General features: G+C 59.4%; 1 protein-coding gene across 1 annotated transcript in view; it reads left to right on the top strand.

Annotated features, from left to right (window-relative positions):
* SPTBN5 (spectrin beta, non-erythrocytic 5) overlaps positions 1-17,222 on the top strand; it is a 30,024-nt gene that overhangs the window by 5,355 nt on the left and 7,447 nt on the right. Inside the window, 12 exon segments of the mRNA XM_036248491.1 lie at positions 4,225-4,432; positions 4,435-4,471; positions 5,483-5,538; positions 5,541-5,713; positions 5,864-5,870; positions 5,873-5,993; positions 6,357-6,453; positions 7,166-7,262; positions 7,265-7,335; positions 9,640-9,753; positions 15,046-15,141; positions 17,041-17,176. Coding sequence (XP_036104384.1) covers positions 4,225-4,432; positions 4,435-4,471; positions 5,483-5,538; positions 5,541-5,713; positions 5,864-5,870; positions 5,873-5,993; positions 6,357-6,453; positions 7,166-7,262; positions 7,265-7,335; positions 9,640-9,753; positions 15,046-15,141; positions 17,041-17,176 — 1,213 coding nt within the window.

The following is a 17,222-nucleotide window of genomic DNA, read 5'->3' as shown; positions in this document are numbered from 1 at the left end:
GGGAGGGAGAGAGAGAGAGAAACATCGACGTGAGAGGGACACATCGAGTAGCTGCCACCCGCACGACCAACCAGGGCCGGGGACAAACTGCAACCGAAGTACGTGCCCTTAGCAGGAACCGAACCCGGGTCTCTCAGGACCGCAGGCCGACGCTCTAACCACTGAGCCAAACCGGCCAGGGCTCTACCTGATTCTTACAGAAACTCCACATGCTGGGCCCCCTCTCTGCCCAGCCATGTCCGTGTACCCTCAGAGCTGCAGCTCAGGTTCTCATATCTCAGGAGGCGGCCTGGCCGAGTAGTCAGTAGCTGACCTGGGTTCGGGTCCAGCCTGCACTGAGCATTTAGGTGGCACCTGACCACCAGGTCTGAAAGGTCTGTGGTTCTAACCTAGCCAAGGTTGATCTCTCCCTTTTCCTTTGCATTTATTCCCTGGACCACATAATTAACATTTTCAAATAGATCCACAGTATATTAGCAACTGTCTGGTTCTACCCCCTCACTTCACGATGAAGTAACCAAGGCTGAGAGGCCAAATGAGCGCCCGAGGATTTGCGGTTACCCCCGTCCCTCTGTGCATTGCTGACGTGCATTGTACTAGCACAGGCTGTTTCTAGTGTTGCCTTCAGGCTCCAAGGGCCTGCTTCTCCAGTGTGAGCTAACTGATTGAATGACTGAGTGGGGGGTGCCCTGTCTTCCGTGTCCTCTACTATCCAGCCAGTCCTGGCATCAGTAGAGGGGTTAGGCCTGGTGGCTGGCATTTTGACACTTTACTTTGCCCCATTATGCCCTGGGGGGGGTGCGGAGGTACCCCCTCTGCTGAGGGTTGGGAGCCACTTTGGCAGCTAAGCAGAGCTCTCTCTCTTCCATACAGAGGGAGCCCCCAGAAGGCTGGAGCAGGATTGATGTCAATGCGACCAGGAGACCCCAGCATGGGACCCAACTCTTAGCACCACCAGGCAGCCAACACCCATGCCCCCGGCGCAGATGCACTTTATCTACAGAGGTACACGGTCAAGACCCCATGTGGGAGCCTTAGCAAGCCATACATCTCTTCTGGGTGGCTCTCTGGGGCATCCGGCTACTGAGGGAGGAAGTTAAGGGGAGGCTATTTGGGGCTCAGCAGAAAGATGTGCATGAAACTGCCCGGAATCCTGAGTCTCCCTACATCTCTGCTGTGTCCCCCTTCGCAGTCTTTCTCTGTACCTGTTCCTTTTCTTAGGTCCCCTCAACCTAACCCTCAGCAGCTAGCCTGGCTTCTGCTGCTCTGTCTGACCCTTGCCCAGGGCTAGAGGCACAGAGGGACAGAGACCAGATGCTCGTCCACCCCCTGGGGAGGGCCAGCAACCCTCAGCACCTGTGCTTCCACAGGGTTACACCCCACCTGGCCCCGGGGAGGGCCCTGCAGCCAGTGCACCAGACAGGCCCCGGCAGCTGGCAGCTGACGGACAGGGAGGGCTGCCCGACCAGGGTGCCCACCAGCCATGTCATGGAGCAGGAACCCCAGGCAAAACCACTGGCCCACCCTGCCACGCCTTCTGCTGCTTGGGGGGACCCCCCTCCGGCATAGGTGGTGTCTGCCCTGAGCTCTCCAAGGGAGGCCTACGGAACCCAGGTTTCCTGCCACTCTGGCCCCCAAATCACCTCGAAGATGGTCCTCCCAGCTGAGCCTGACACTGACTTTGACCCCAACACTATACTCTGGACACAGGACCGCTTGAGCCAGGACTGTGCGGGCCCTGGCAGAGGAAATAATGCTCCTTGTTCAAGAAATGTCCATGAAGCGCCTCTCCTGTGCTGGACCCTGAGCCATGAGCCAGGGACAGAGCAGTAACTCACATGCTCCGGCCCTCAAGGAGCTGACAGCACGGCAGAGAGGGTGTGACAAGTCATCAGATGCATGTGCGGCTGTCATGGGAGCGTGTGAGGCGGAGCCCAGGTCAGCTCAGGAGTCAGGGAAGGCGTCTCAGAGGGAAGGGCTTTCAGGCTGAGACCTGAGGGAAAAGCTGAGAGCAGATAAGGCCGGGGGGCAGAGCGGGTGAGATGGCAGGAAACCGTTCTAGGTGGACCTGTGCGGCGGCAGGAAGGCCCGGTGGAGGAGGAGGGCTGGGGGGTCTGGAGCACAGAGAGGTGGCAGTGGCGGGTGGCTAGAGGAGCCTGGAGACCGGGTGGGTCTGGCCAGTCCCACAGGAGGAGCATGGATTGTGCCTAAGAGCTGAAGGGCTTGAGTAGGACAAGGCCAAAGAGCACATTCTGCCAGAGCCTTTACCCAATAAGCTGATGCCGCTTGCTCCCCTGGACCTCAGACAGAGGGCACAGAGCCCAGCAGGGGGCAGACACCCTCTCTGGTGCTGGTCAGGGGGTGGGGAACCTGCTCTGATGCCCGGTGTGGGGCACTGACCCCCACCCCAGCCTCTGGGCCTGTCTCTCCTCAGCACCGCAGGGCCCGGCTGGAGGAGGCAGTGGCTCTGGTTTCTATGCTCCTGTGAGTCCAGACCATGAGAACTTGTAAGACTTACTCTCTTAGCTACTTTCAAATATGCAATAACAGCATTAAATGTAGTCAGTTACATCCCTATGACTTATAACTGGAAGTTCGTACCTTTTGACTCCCTTCACCCAGTGTGCCCACCACTACCCACTGCCTTTGGCAACCACCAACCTGTTCTCCATCGAGGAGCTTGTTTGTTTTTATATCCTACATATAAGCGAGAGCATATGGTTTTTGTCTTTTTCTGTCTGGCTTATTCCACTTAGCATTACACCCTCAAAGTCCATCCAAGTTGTCCCAAATAGCAAGATCGCCTTCTTTTTTACGGTTGGATAATATTCCATTGTATATACGTTCCACCTTTTCTTTTTATTTTTTTTTTCCTTTATTGATTTCTAGAGAGAGATAAGATAGAAACACTGATGAGGGAGAACTGAAGCAGAGAAATCCTGGAGACTCCCCCAAAACCCAGCAACAGCAGGAGGAACTGAGCCAGAGGTGAGGATGAGGGAGTGCAGGGTAACGGGGCGCAGGCTGGAAGCAGTGCCCAGGCCTAAGTGCCTGTCACCCTGAGATACCAGGGAAAGACGGGACGTGTCAGGGACAGGAGAGGGTGTGGGGACAGCCAGCCTGCAGCTTCTATCATGTGAGCCTCTGGCCAAGGCCCCGGAGGGACAGGGGCATCCTGTGATGGAGACATCCTGCTCCCTCTGCCCCGGTGGGAGCAGCTGGAGGTCCTGAGGACAGAGAAGGAAATGCAGCTGGCGCTCACCACGGAAGTGTGCGGACCCTGCAGCAGTGGAACCCACACAGGTCCAGCCGCAAGACGTGACGCTCCACCTGGGAGCCCCAGAGCCAGGGCACTGAGGACAGCCACTACATCCTGTGACTGGCCCAGCAGAAGATGCTGGCACTGGACAGGACCACCCACTGCCTGCAAAGGGGGGCCATAAGGGACAGCCTGGGCTGGGCACGGTGATGATTCCATGGGAGGGAGGGAAGCCAGAGCATGGTTATCGGATGTAGAAAGAGATAACTTGGGGTAGGTGAGGATGGGCAGGGGTAGGTGAGGATGGGCAGGGGCAGCGTGAGAACAGTGAGAAAATGCTCACGGGGGAAGGGAAAGCCACACAGAGTCGCATCACCTTCCCTAGGGAATACAGGCCTGATTACCCAGCCCAGGGCAAGGCACTGACTGGGTGCGGCTCTCTGGGCCTGCGGGGGGTCAGCGCAATGCAATGAACTACAGACACCGCTTGGAGTGAGGGGGGCATTGCAAGGGAGCAAATGCTTCAGATCCTGGATGCAGCCCAGTGTATTTGCAAAGTGGTTCCCCAGGTTACATGTTGTTTTAGGTCATTATTTCCTTGAGATGGCGTCTCTGCGTCTCTGCGGACCATCCAGCCAAGCCCCGTCTCGCTTTTTTCAGCGGAGAAACATCAAAGGAGATATAAAAAAACAAACCCATTCACTCCTGGGCTTTCTTGCCCATTATCTCTTTTGGGGTGGCTGTCCTACCCATTAACATGCGAACCTTATCTATTTTCCTACAAACAAAACAATCAGTTCAGACAAGGTGGTGTTCCTACCCATCAGGCAAACCTTGTCTATCCACACCCATACTTTGATCCTTGGCTGGCCAGGTCTCGAGAAAGTATATCTCAAGGTTACATTTTGTTCATCCACCAAACCCCCATTCCTACATCTGGGTGGTGGGCCTGTCTCCCGGTCCAGAAGCCAGGCCCCACAGAGAGCCAGGTGCTGCAGGAACAGGTGGGGGGTCTGCAGGAGTTACTGGGGCAGATGCCGCAGCAAGTGGCCCAACAGGCCCAGGCCCGGCAGAGCTTCCTGCAGGAGAGCCAGCGACTGTGGGCGAGGTGCCCAGGCTCAGCTGTGCGCGAGGAGGTGGTGGGTGTGGCCTCAGCCCAGCAGCTGCTGGAGCACGGGACCTGCTGGAGGGGATCCACGCGCGGCAGGAGAGGTCAGGACAGAAGGGCAGACGGCACGCCTCAGACTGGCCAAGGCCTGTGGTCGGGCCACCAGAAAGGGAGAGGCAGGGAGCCGTGTGTCACCCGAAGGACTGACCCAGGCTGTTGTCCAACATGATGCTTGAGGCAGGTTTTCAAGGAGGGAAGATATCACCAAGAACTGGTCAGGCATCCTGCACACTTGGGGAGGGACCCAGAGCTGCCTGAAGGTTCGTCCAGTCCAGGCCCGGCCATGCCCCTCCCGGTGAGCTTGATGGACTGCTTTCAGCCAGGGCAGCCTCCTCTCTCAGCCTTTCTGGGCAACACAGACCCCACTGTCCCCTGAAGGCAAACGGCTCAGGACCTCCATGGGACTGTGACACTCACCTCCTCAGTATGGTAGGCCTCTCCCCCTGCGGAGATGATGGTTTGGGCCCGTCAGGCAGGCAAGGTTACCGAGTATAGTCTGCAGCCCCTGCCCGCATGAGGGAGCCTGACACGTGGCCGACCAGGCACTGAATCCATCCCGTCCTCTGCTCGCCAGACTGGACCACCGCTCAGAGCAGTGGAGCCTTTTCCTACTCCACACAGAGGTGTTACCTGCTCCCAAGCTGTGCCTGTGGGCTGCACCCCGCGGAGAGGGCGCCTCCTCTAATTGCTGTGGGCTCCCTGTGGCTTGCAGTGGCCCTGCAGTCGGGCACGTGTGCGGTTTGAGCATTCCGTGTGTGGTGCTGCCCCAGCCCGCGTCCTTGCTGGGCACCGCCAGCAGCGTGGCCAGCCTGAGCAGGTAGCATGGGGACTGCTGAGTCCTAAGTACTGTGCTGGGCTCTTAAACTCAGCGCCCACTGGTGGGCCGGGCACAGCTGCCCCACCGGATGAGCGAACCACGGGGTTAACCAGCCTCAGACCCCCTCCAGCTACCCTCACACCAGGGATCCGAGACCAGACGAATGACCCTGGGGGCCAGAGGGGGAAGGTTGGCGAGAAGAGGGACAGGCTTTGACCTCTGCCTGTGTCCTGGCCAGGATGCAGCAGCTGGAGGCTCGGGGCCAGCCCACGGCAGCGGTGGACCCCCGAGAGGGGACAGTGCTCTGAGGCTCCCAGGCCAGCAAAGCGGGGGGCTGAAGGCCACCTGGGAGCAGAGACAGCAGAGGCGGCAGGAGGGGCTGGAGCTGCAGAAGTCTGGCCAAGAAGCAGATGGTTTCTCTTCGAAGTGTGCCCACCATGAGGCCTTCCTGCGGCTGGACAGCCTCGGGGTGTGGAGCCAGGGCCAGGGAGCCTGGAGCCGCTTCCCCACCACTGGGCTGCCGAGAAATCGGGCTGGGTGGGAGGCCCTGGGCCAGCCTTGAGTGAGATGGTGCTGACCCCCCTCTACCAGGCGTGACCCCAGGTCTCTGCACCCGCAGGAGGATGTGGGGAGGCCCGGGGCCTGCACCAGGAGTCTGGGTGGCTCTTGGGCACCCTGGGCCTTCGGGCAGAGGCTCTGTGGGCACGCGGCAAGAAGCTGACTCAGAGCCAACACCCTGCCGCACACAAGTGAGAATGGGCCTGTCTGGGAAGCACCCTTTTTAATTTAATTTTGTTTTCTTTATTGAACTTAGAGAGAGAGGAAGGGAGAGGGAGAGAGAGATCGAAACCTTGATGACAGAGAACATCAATGAGACAGAACATCGATTGGCCGCCTCCTGCATGCCCCCCCCCTGGGGATCAGGCCCACAACCTGGGCATGTGCCCTGACAGGAATGGAACCTGCGACCTCTTCAGTCTGCACAGAGTGTTGCCCTGAGGCTGGGAGAGTGGGTGGGGAGAAAGGAAGTGGGGGAGGGATCCCCTGGGCTGTGGTGGGCTGACCTTTGTGGAGACTTCCTCACCCCTCCCCCACCTCCACCTGCCCTCCAGGGTCCGAGAGCAGCTCCAGAGTGTCCAGGCGCGGTGGACCAGTGTTCAGGAGAGTGGTCAGAGGAGGAGGCAGCTGCTGGCTTCCCTCCAGCTGCAGGTGTAGGGCCCACCCAGGTGCACGAGGCCTCCCTAGAGATGCCCGAGTCCGCTGCTGCACTGAGCACGGTGCACAGGCAGACACTCTGCAGTGCACAGCCCTTTCCCACCCTATGTCACGGCCCTCGCAGCACCCCTGTGGGACAGGTACTCTGCCTGCTCATCCCAGGTGAGGGCAACTGAGGCCGAAGCCACACTGCTCAGCGGCGGGGCTAGGCCCAAAGATTTGAATAATCCCTCACCCAGTGACTCCCTGCCCCCATCACTTCTGGCCACATGTTTCTGGCTCTCGGATGAGACAGGGGCACCAGCTGCAGACCGCGGCTCTGTCAGATATTTGTTCTGCCGCCCATAGGGGCTCAGAGCTGGGCCAGTCCACAGGCCTCCCGATGCTTGAGTCTGTTTGGAGAGAGGTGGCCACCTGTGATCGGAGGGGGGCCGGGGTAGTGGGGACTGACTGGTTCTCCTCGCTGGGCAGAGGGCACTGTGGGGCCCAGGTCCTGAATCCCATGGTCTCCTTCTCCTGTTTTCCCTGAGATATCTCCCTCCCAATCTGTTTCCCTGTCCGCACTTGGGACAGTAACCCAGACCCCCCTTCTCTGGCTCTGGGTCCTACTCATCCCACAGAGGTTCCTTAGCCCCCATCATAGAGGTCTGCACACCAGCCTTCCCCGTCAGTCCGTGAGACCCACTGTCTCCCAGTTCCTGGGCAGGGATGGAAGCAGAATGTGGCTGAACTGATGCTGTGGATGGAGGAGAAGGGGCTGATGGTGGTGGACGAGCCCTCCCGGGAGCCCGGCAACCTCCTGCGAAACTCAAGTAGCACGAAGCAGCTGAGCGCGAGCTGCTGGCCACCCAGGGGCACGTGGAGGGCCTGCGGCGGGTGGGGACCCTGGACAGAGGGTGCAGGGCCTCCTTGTCTCCACAGTCCCTGCCGAGCTGCAGGCATGTTTTCATGGAACATGCTCACTGACAGAAGCATCAACCTCAGTTACCTCCTTCACTCAGCTGGGCACCCCCTGGTCTGGGCCCCCAAACCAGCCCAGAAAACTTCCATTGTCCTTTCCCCTCAACTCTTTGGAGCAGCCCAGGACCTGCCTCCTCCACCTGAACAAAGCCCTTCTCTACCGTCAGCTGGATGGATGCCGCTCACCTTGTGCTGCTCGTGCATCCGAGGAGGCTCTCCCACCTCCGCCCACAGGCGTGGGGCCACGCGAACTGCTCGAATCCGTGCGGCTTCTTACCGGCCTCCCTCCCTCTGCCACCTGGGCCCAGCCTGCGGTGGCTGGTCATGGTGCCAGCAGCTCATCTAGACTCCCTGGGCCCTCGTGTCCGTGCAGGTTGGGACAAAGTCGTTGAGCAGTGGGCCCCTTGCTCAGGAGGGTGTGCCGGCCAGGCTTCGGGGCCTGAGTTCAAGTGGGAGGAGTTGAACCGCAAGATGGCAGAGCGTGGGAGCAGCTCCGCGGGCCAGGCAGCAGGACCAGCTCCCGGGCTGCTGCAGGTCCGCCGAAGAGAGGGGCAGGGCGCAGGAGGACACAGGCTAGGCTGGGAACAGGCAGGCAGGGTTGGGTGCGGGGAGAGGAGAAGTCTGGGTGTTTCATCGACTCTGGAGTGGTCCCGGGAAGTCCTGCCGCCTTTGGACGCCTCTGACCTACGGCAAGCGGAGCCTGGAGTTACCCACCAACAGGCCAATACGGGCTTGTCTCCCAGGTGCCCGGGGTGTGGTGAGTACCGTTTGAGTCCCCCAGGGAGGAAGATGCGTGAGGGGACAGGGGTGTTCATGAGGTTCTGGGGAAAGTTTGGCACTGCTGGTGGGGGGTGGAAATGTCAGGGCCAGAGGTCCCCAGTAGGTCCTTGGTGAACATGATGTGCTACAAGCACTCCGTCTTCGAGCCCAAGGGCCTTTGCCATCCTATATGTGGAGAGCTGGCTGCACCGTCATCCCTTCCCAGGACACAAGGAGAACAGAGGGCAGCTGAAGGGCCTGCGGAGTGCTCCAGCTGGGGCTGCAGAAACAGCACTGCCGATCGGAGGCGAGAGCCAGGCCCTGGCCTGCGAGGTGACTGCCCTCGTCTCCCAAGCCCCCCGGGTGGCCAGGTCCCAGCCCATCAGGAGACCCAACAGTGACTCCAGAGGCAACTCACCTGCTTGTTTTGTCTTCACCTTCACCCTGCGTACCGCAGGTGGCTCCTACAGGACCTGAGGTTGTCCAAATGCCCTTCCCTTATGAAAAGAGTTATCCCTGGGGTAAGAGGGTCAGAGACCCCAACTAGGCACCCCAAGCACCCCACAGTCTCTGAAGTCAGCTGGGTCACTTGGGTGGAAGGTTGGGCTCTGGGCCCTCGCCAGCTGCCTCCCTCCTCCCCATCAGATGAGACTTTCCCCCACACCCCACCTGGGCCGCTGGCGCCCGCAGCTACAGGCCTCAGTCGCTGTACCAGATCTGCCACCTGAGCTCTGCGGAGCTCACATGGGCAGCTGCGCACATGCCCAGTGCCGGCCCCACCAGGTGCTTGGATGATGCCCAGAGCCTTCGCCACATGCATGAGGTGACGACCCCTTTTTTCCCAGGATCGACGGCCTGTTCTGGGCCCTCGGAAGCCCTCTGCCACTACGCAGGTGTCTGATCTTCGTCTCCCCCCAGCTACCTTCTGCCTGGGGGTTTTGCCACAAATGGGGCCTGGAGCCCTATCTATGGCTCTGTTCTGGGCACCCTGTAGCTAAGGGATCTGAGACCGCATCCCCCGGGCTGTTCCGAGGCAGACTCCAGGTGGCGGTGAAAGCCCTCAGGGACAGGTGCTCCAGGGGTTGCGTTCTGGACGGAAGCTGGCAGCCTCCTGGCACCCCCAAGGGCAGCACCTGTGGACCAGTGCCAGGAGCTGGAAGGCCACTGGGCAGAGCTGAAGCAGGTGTGCGAGACCCAAGCCCAGGGCCTACAGCAGGCCAGGTGCAGAGAGCACAGGGTCAGGGGAAGTGGCCGGAGTCAGGCGGGCTCTGTGCGTGAGCTGTGCTGGGCCTGGGACTCTGGGAGGTGGGTCCGTGGGGAGAACCCTGGGCCAGGAGCTGGCTGGTCCCTGTGTGGCACAGAAGCCTCTTTGTACCGGCTGCTGGAGAGCGGGGCATGATGTCCCCGAGGGATGATGAAGGGCCTACGCTCCTCAAGGTGAGCTAGCGCTGTTCTTGGCAGTATTTTCTGGTTGCGTCAGGGCTTGAGGACGGGGTGGAGGAGTGGCCGCTGGTGAGCAGTCAGGACTACGGCGGAGACGAGGCAGCCACCACCAAGCTCGTTGGGAAGCACCAGGTGCCATGTCCTGAGCGTCCTCCACACATTCTGGGCTTGGGTGGTGACGGGCGTGAGGAAAGGGTCTGACGTATGCCTAAAGGGCACGTCCTACTGCATGGAAGATACGCCAGCCCTTCCCTGTCGCCCACCCAAGTCCTACAGGGCCCCTGCTCAGCCCCAGTGCTCCCGGTCCTCAGAGGCAGCCCCTGCGAAGGACCCTTCCCCTCAGTCCCTGTACTAGTCTACCCCAGGGCCTTGGGACTCCCCACCTTCTCGTCCTGCTCCCTCTCCTCCCCTGGCACCTTTCTGCTCTCGCAGTCGCCTGTTCTCGCCCTCTCCTCCTCTCCCAAGGGCTCTTCCTCCACACCGGAGTCTCATCCTCTCAGTTAAGGAAACGCCCTTCCTGAAACCTCCCCCCCCTCAGGCAACCCCTGATTCAGAGAGAGAGGCTGGAGCACCCCTCCTCCTTCCCGGGAAGGCTCTCGGGACCACACAAGCCCCCCAGTCTGAACTGAAGCAGCCCGGATCCCTGTCGTCATTGAACTGTCCTCTTGTCTGGTCATTCTCTCCTGCCTGGCCCTAGCGGTCGTGTTTTAGTCCTGTGACTGAGGACTTTCCACGAGCCACTCCTGAGGGACGTGCTCGTACCACCCTGGGCACCTTGCTGGACTCTGCCCTCCCCTTCCTGGGCTGCTGGGACCTAGTACAGTGCCTCCTGTGCCCTCTCCCTTGGCCCAGGTTACCCAGAATTACCCTTCCCAGAGCATGTCTTCACTTTTATGGAACAGTAAGAACACCTTAGGTCATGGGCAGGTGGGTGGCGGATGCCCGGGGGATGGGTGGGTGGGTGAGTGGCCAGATGAGTGAGTCGCCCCGTCAGCCTGGCATGGTCCTGTGTGCTGGCAGGCCCTGCGACAGGAGCTGGCTCTTTGTTGGAGCGCCATGGAGACGCCTGACCGGAGGGCCCACGTCCTCAGGGACCCCAGGCCCGGAGCAGCCGCTGGGGTGCAGAAGAGGCTCTGGGCGCGGCTTCGGGCGCTGCAGGACTGGGCCGCCCAGGGCGGGGGGCACTGTGCCCTCCGTTCCGTACCTCCACCCCGAGCCGGAAGGAACCCACGACCCCAGGCCCACGACCCCAGGCCCACGGAGATGTGTCAGATGAGTCCCCGCTGTGTGTTGCTTAGTTCTTTCCATAAATTCCTCAGTGATGGCCCGTGGGACAGGACCATGAACCCCCAGCTCCCGGCTCTTCGCCACATCTCCACATCTTTTCCCATCTCTCTTCCCGGCGTCCCCGTGTCCCCACGTCCCTCCCCCGCGTCCCCGCGTCTCTTCCCGATGTCCACACGTCTCTCCCCACGTCCCCACGTCTCTTCACATTTCCTCAACGTCCCCAGGTTTCTCTCCATGTCCCTACACCCCTTCCTGATGTCCCCACATCTCTCCTACACGTCCCTACTCTCTCCCCACGTCCTCACGTCTCTCCCCACGTCCCCAGGCCTCTCCCCCATGTCCCCAGGCCTCTCCCCCATGTCCTCACGTCTCTCCCCCATATCTCCACACTCACCTGCTCTACTCTGGCTTATGTTTACTTCTCCCTGGACCCAGAGTCACAGACTTGGACAGAGATTATAAATAACCTTCTTGAGGTTACCCCTCTGGCCAGGCTAGCTGTTCCCAGGGGCTTGGGCGGCTGACTTTTGGGGAAATGCAGGCTATCCTAATAGGGACCCCAAGCTGGAGGGGACCCTGACGCTACATGAGTTTATGAGGGAGCCGGGGAGCTGTAGGGCTGGCTGGCCGGCCAGGCACAGGAGAGAGCCTGGGAGAGGAACTTGCTCAGCAAAATGTTTTAGAGGCAATCGCAGATAATGCGCAAGGGCTCGATCCGAAACATTGGTTTGAGAGTTTCGGTCTTAGAATCTGGATTTTTACTGCTGTTGGTTGTTTTCTTGTTTGTGTTGGTCTCATCGTACTCCGAGGACTCTGGCGAATGGTGTCCTCTGTGTAGAAGACTGAAATGCAAGTAATGGTGCTCCTGACCACTCCAGCCGATTCCTCAATTACAAGAAAACAAAAAGGGGGCAGATGTAGGGATGGGGGTTTGGTGGATGAACAAAACGTAACCTTGTGATATGCATTCTCCTGGCCTTGCCAACCAAGAATTAAAGAATGTGTGTGGATAAATAAGGTTTGCCTGATGGGCGGGAAAACTGCCCTGTCTGAACTGATTGGATTGTTCACATGTGAATAGATTAGGTTCGCGTGTCAAAGGGCAGGAAAACTGCCCCGAAAGTGACAATGAGCAAGCAAGCCCAGGCGTGAATGGGTTTGTTATTTTATATCTCCTTGAATGTTTCTCCACTGAGAAAACAAGACATGGGGCTTGGCTGGATGGTCCGCAGAGACACCATCTCAAGGAAATAATGACCTAAAACAACATGTAACCTGGGGAACCACTTTGCAAATAAATTGGGCTGCACCCAGAGATCTGGAGCATTTGCTCCTTTGCAATGCCCCCTCACTCCAAGCGGTGTCCGTAGTTCACTGCAGTGTGCGGACCCCCGCACGCTGAGGGACAGCACACACCCATCAAGGAGGTAGGCCCCCTTTTTGGGTTTTCCCAGCCTCCCCTGACCTAGCCTGAGCCTGGCCTCCTTGTGCCCTCCCTGCTGTGCCATGGCACCCTCTCTGAGGCTTCCCTCGGATCCACCCCCTCAGCCATGTGGCTGCCCCTGTGCAAGCTCCCACTTGCCTGCCCCCAGGCCCAGGAAGGGCTGTGAGCCCCGCAGGACAGGCGGGAGCCCGTGTTTCAGGCCTGGGAGCAGAATCGGGAGAGGCTGCAGGCCACGCACCGGGAGCAGCTCTTCCTCAGAAAGAGTGGCCACCAGGACAAGGTCCTCCCAGCCCAGGAGCAGGTGCTTGCACCCCACAACACACACTCTTGCGCTCCTTCTCATTGTTTCTTCTCGTCCTCACTCCCTTGCTTCCCGGCGCTCTGGCTTTTCCCCTGACATGCAGCACAGATAGCTGCAGGTGGGGCTGTCTGCAGTCCCTGATGGCCTCTGTCTCTTTTCCATGGGCTGATTCAGGCCTCCCTGAAAACCAGTGCCCTGGGGAGCTCAGTGGAAGAGATGGAACAGTTGATCCGTAAGCATGAGACCTTCCAGAATGAGATGTAATGAGAGCCCAGGATGAGAAGGTAATGGGCTCAGGGCAGCCTGGGTTTGGTCAGAATTGATGGGGAAAGTAGGGAGTCTGGGAACTCTGGAGAGTCCTAAGTGATGGACACAGGGTACGTGGTGAGTAGCCAGAGGCAGTGTTGATGTGGGGGTGGTCTTTGGGGCTAGGAGTGCATGGTTGGGGCTGACTAAGCAGAGCTGAGCATGTGGCTCAAGAAGGAGGCCTTGGATGGGGTAGGCCACACTGCAGGCACAGGGAGTCCACTTGGCCCCTTATCATGGGGTCACTGGCTTCTGGCTTCCTGGGAGGATGAGCCAGCCCCAGGTCAGCCCCAGGCCACGCAGGCCTGAGGGAAGCCCTTCCCTGTGGGCCAGCCCCTGCTCCAGCCTCAACAGCATGGGAGAGCAGCCGATGGTGCCCACCCCCCTTTACAAAAGGCACCTCTGTGTGAGCAGCAGACACTCAGGGCCCCAGGGTACAAGACTTGCTCCACACAGGCTGGAGCGTCGGGCTTGAGTGAAAGAACTGGCTGAGACCGAAGACAGGCCCTGCACACCTCCCTGCTGGCGGCGGCTTCACCAGGGTCCCCACCCAGTGCCTCCTGTGTGGGCCACACTCTACAGTGTATATAACATTCACCTGGGCTCATTCAGCCTCCACCTGTAACGAGGACACAGGTTTACAGAGTTCAGTGGCTTTCCCAGAGGCCATGCGATAGCCCAGAATATTTGATCAAAGACCCTCTTTGTGTGAACCCCACTGCGTCCTCAGCCCTTGCAGTGCAAAGAGAAGTGGGGGAGAGAGCAGAGCAGTCCAGGGTGGGGAGCAGGTGAGCCTCGCCTCCAACACAAGGCCCTACCCAAGCCCTCTTTCTGTGGCTGGGGGTCAGCGGGGCTGGGGCAATCTTCCTGGGCTAGACCCATTGGTTCTCAGTCACCAGGCTCTGCCCCATCCTGCCCTCGGGGCCAGGAGTCAGCTACCTGAGTGGGACGTGTCTGGGGACAGAGGCAGCATCGGCATCATGGGGCGATGTCGCCACCCCACCAGGTGGAGGACTGGCCCCAGGAATGGGCTCAGCTTTTGGGAGAGCTGCTCTGAAAGATAAGTTGAGGCACCTGCAGAAACACCAGGCCTTCCAGGCTGAGGTACAGTTCCATGAGGAGGCCATCGTTTCTGCCACCGAGGTAACAGCCAGGCCCTCAACCCCAGCCCTGCCCCAAAGTTTGACTACAGGATGATCAATGGGAAAAGCCTTAGGCAGGAGGAAGGGCAACAGGCAAGACCTTCTGGGGTCCCTTCCTTCCCCAGCAGGCGAAACTCTCCCAGCACAGAGCCTCTCGGGCAGGAGAGGTCTCCAGGGGCTGCAGGAGGGCAGGAGAGGTCTCCAGGGGCTGCAGGAGGCAGGAGAGGTCTCCAGGGGCTGCAGGAGGGCAGGAGAGGTCTCCAGGGGCTGCAGGAGGGCAGGAGAGGTCTCCAGGGGCTGCAGGAGGGCAGGAGAGGTCTCCAGGGGCTGCAGGAGGGCAGGAGAGGTCTCCAGGGGCTGCAGGAGGGCAGGAGAGGTCTCCAGGGGCTGCAGGAGGGCAGGAGAGGTCTCCAGGGGCTGCAGGAGGGCAGGAGAGGTCTCCAGGGGCTGCAGGAGGGCAGGAGAGGTCTCCAGGGGCTGCAGGAGGCAGGAGAGGTCTCCAGGGGCTGCAGGAGGGCAGGAGAGGTCTCCAGGGGCTGCAGGAGGGCAGGAGAGGTCTCCAGGGGCTGCAGGCGCTGCAGGAGGGCAGGAGAGGTCTCCAGGGGCTGCAGGAGGGCAGGAGAGGTCTCCAGGGGCTGCAGGCGTTGCAGGAGCTCTGGGAGAAGCTGAGGCAGGCAGTGGCCCCGGGGCCAGGAGCTGGAGGACACGAGAACTTGCTGGAGTTCCTACACAGAGCGGACCTTCGTGAGACCTGGATCCAGGACATAGTGAGACCCAGCTGGGCAGGGGCAGATCTGGGGTGAGGCCATGTGGCTAAAAGATAGGGGAGCCCCAGGCCTGCAGCCCCCCAGTCCCCCGACAAGAGGGAGCCCCAGCAGTGAGGTGCCAGGGGCTGGATGCGCCAAGGCTCGGAGTGCTGCCCACCTGGTCCTCGGCCCCCACAGGAGGTGATGGTGGACACCGGTGGCCTGGGACAGGACCGTGAGCACTGCCTGCAGCTCCTCAAACAGGTCCAGGAGCTTCGAGGAGTCCGGGCCTGGGTACAGGGTCCTGCAGGGAACAGGTCGGCCAGCACATCCCCCAGGGGGAAATACATCTCAGAGTGCTGCCGGCATGGGCTCTGGCGTCAGGTGTGGGCTCCGGGGACAGCTCTGCGCTCCCTGCCTGTATGGCTTAGGCAGGCTTCCTTATCTCGCCGAGCCTTGGCTTCTTCATCTTGAAAATGGGGATGACACCTATCTCATAGGTAAAAGAGCATTTATGTGTGGTGGTAGTTACCTGAATCTGCATGTGTAACAAAACTGCACAGCACTATACCCCCACAGATGAGTGCTTGATGAGCTTTGAAGTCTAGTTAATAGACCAATGCTAGTGTTCTGGTTTGTTGTTGTTGTTTTAGGGAGGGGGGGGGAAGAGAGAGAGAGAAACATCGATGTGAGAGGAGAGAGACGCATCGACTGGTTGCCTCCTGCATGACCCCGATGAGGGCCAGGGATGAACTGCAACTGAGGTACGTGCCCTAGGCTGAAATCGAACCCATGACTCTTTGGTTCGTGGGCCGATGCTCTAACCGCTGAGCCAAACCGGCCGGGGCTAGTGTCTTGGTTTTCATACTGTACTATACAGTAGCTATGTAAGATGTTACCAATCAGAGGAAGCTAGGGGAAGAGTAATGGGCCTTTTCTATACTCCGTTTGCAATTTCCCATGCATCTATAATTGTTTCAAAATTGAAAATAAAAGAATGCACATGTGCCTGGAGGTAGTGGGTAATCAATAACCATCCTTCAGCATCTCCTCACTGCCCCCTACGCTCACCCCCAAACATCTATTTCTCTGTGTGGTGAAGGGGAGAGAAGCTGACCAGATGCATTTATAATCAGGCGTTAGCCTCGCCCCTGGTGTAAGTACACATGGCTTTTCAAAGGCCGCCAGCGAAGGTGCCCTTTGATGATGGTGGAATTTCACAGCCACGGTGCCAGCCAGACACTGGGGGAGCAGCAGCACTGGACTTGGGACCCACGTATGAGCCGTGTTAGCCTCCGAGTTCTGCTCGGCATCTCTGAAAGGAGAGAAACCCCTTCCCTGCTCACCTAATCTGAGGTACTTCATAGAGAAGAGCTTTGGAAATTTAATGAGCTCTACAAAAACAAGGGCTTTTACTGGCGGCAGGAAGCCTGCAGATCCTCCCTCCCCCGCGGTCAGGGCCCCTCCCCCTGCACCTGTCAGCCCCACCCTGCATCGAAGCTGCAGCAGCGTCAGTCCAGTGACTCCTTGAGGTGGCAACACCCAAGCTCATCATTTCATTCCATCCCTTGCTTTGTTTTTCTTATCTAAGAAGCTGCGTTTTAATTTTATTTATTTATTTATTTATTTGTTTGTTTGTTTGTTTGTAATCCTCACCCGAGGACATTTTCCGATATTTTGTTCAGATGGAGTGGGAGGGAGAGAGAGAAAGAAACATAGATGTGAAAGGGACACATCGAGTGGCTGCCACCCACACGACCCAACCAGGGCCGGGGACAAACTACAAGGGAGGCACGGTGCCCTTAGCGGGAACTGAACCCGGGTCTCTCCGGACCGCAGGCCGACGCTCTAACTGCTGAGCCAAACCGGCCCGAGCTGCATTTTAATTTTAAAAGCTTCTATTAATCAGTGCGTATCCACCCACCCCTTCCCGTGTGGTCCTGACTCCAGGAGCACACTTTTTTCTGGTCTCAGAGGTGACTCTGAGGCTCCAGGCTCCTCGTGTGTCCTGCTTATTGCATCTGGGATAGAATGGGACATGGGGGCCACAGCAGAGGAAGCGGCTGCCTCCACACCCCAGACAGCTGCTCCTCATGCCCTCTCGGGCCCAGGCAGACCCTCTCAGTGCCAACTGCAGTCCAAGGGGGGGCTCAGAGTGGGTGGGGCCAATGCACTCATTCTGCACCCCTGCAGGGCTCAGTGGATGGCATCTACATCAGGAGCATCAATGACTTGTCACTGCATCTCAAGAACCGGGACCCCGAGCAGGTCAAGACCATCTGCCAGTGGCAACACCAGCTCAACAGCAGGCCAGTCCCACGATGGGAAGGTGGGGCAGGAGAGGAGGCTGGAGGGCCACCTCCGACTCAGCCTCG

Source organism: Molossus molossus, unplaced genomic scaffold (assembly GCF_014108415.1).
Source record: "Molossus molossus isolate mMolMol1 unplaced genomic scaffold, mMolMol1.p scaffold_m16_p_1, whole genome shotgun sequence".
Lineage (NCBI taxonomy): Eukaryota > Metazoa > Chordata > Mammalia > Chiroptera > Molossidae > Molossus > Molossus molossus.
This window is presented reverse-complemented; position numbering and strand designations above follow the sequence as displayed.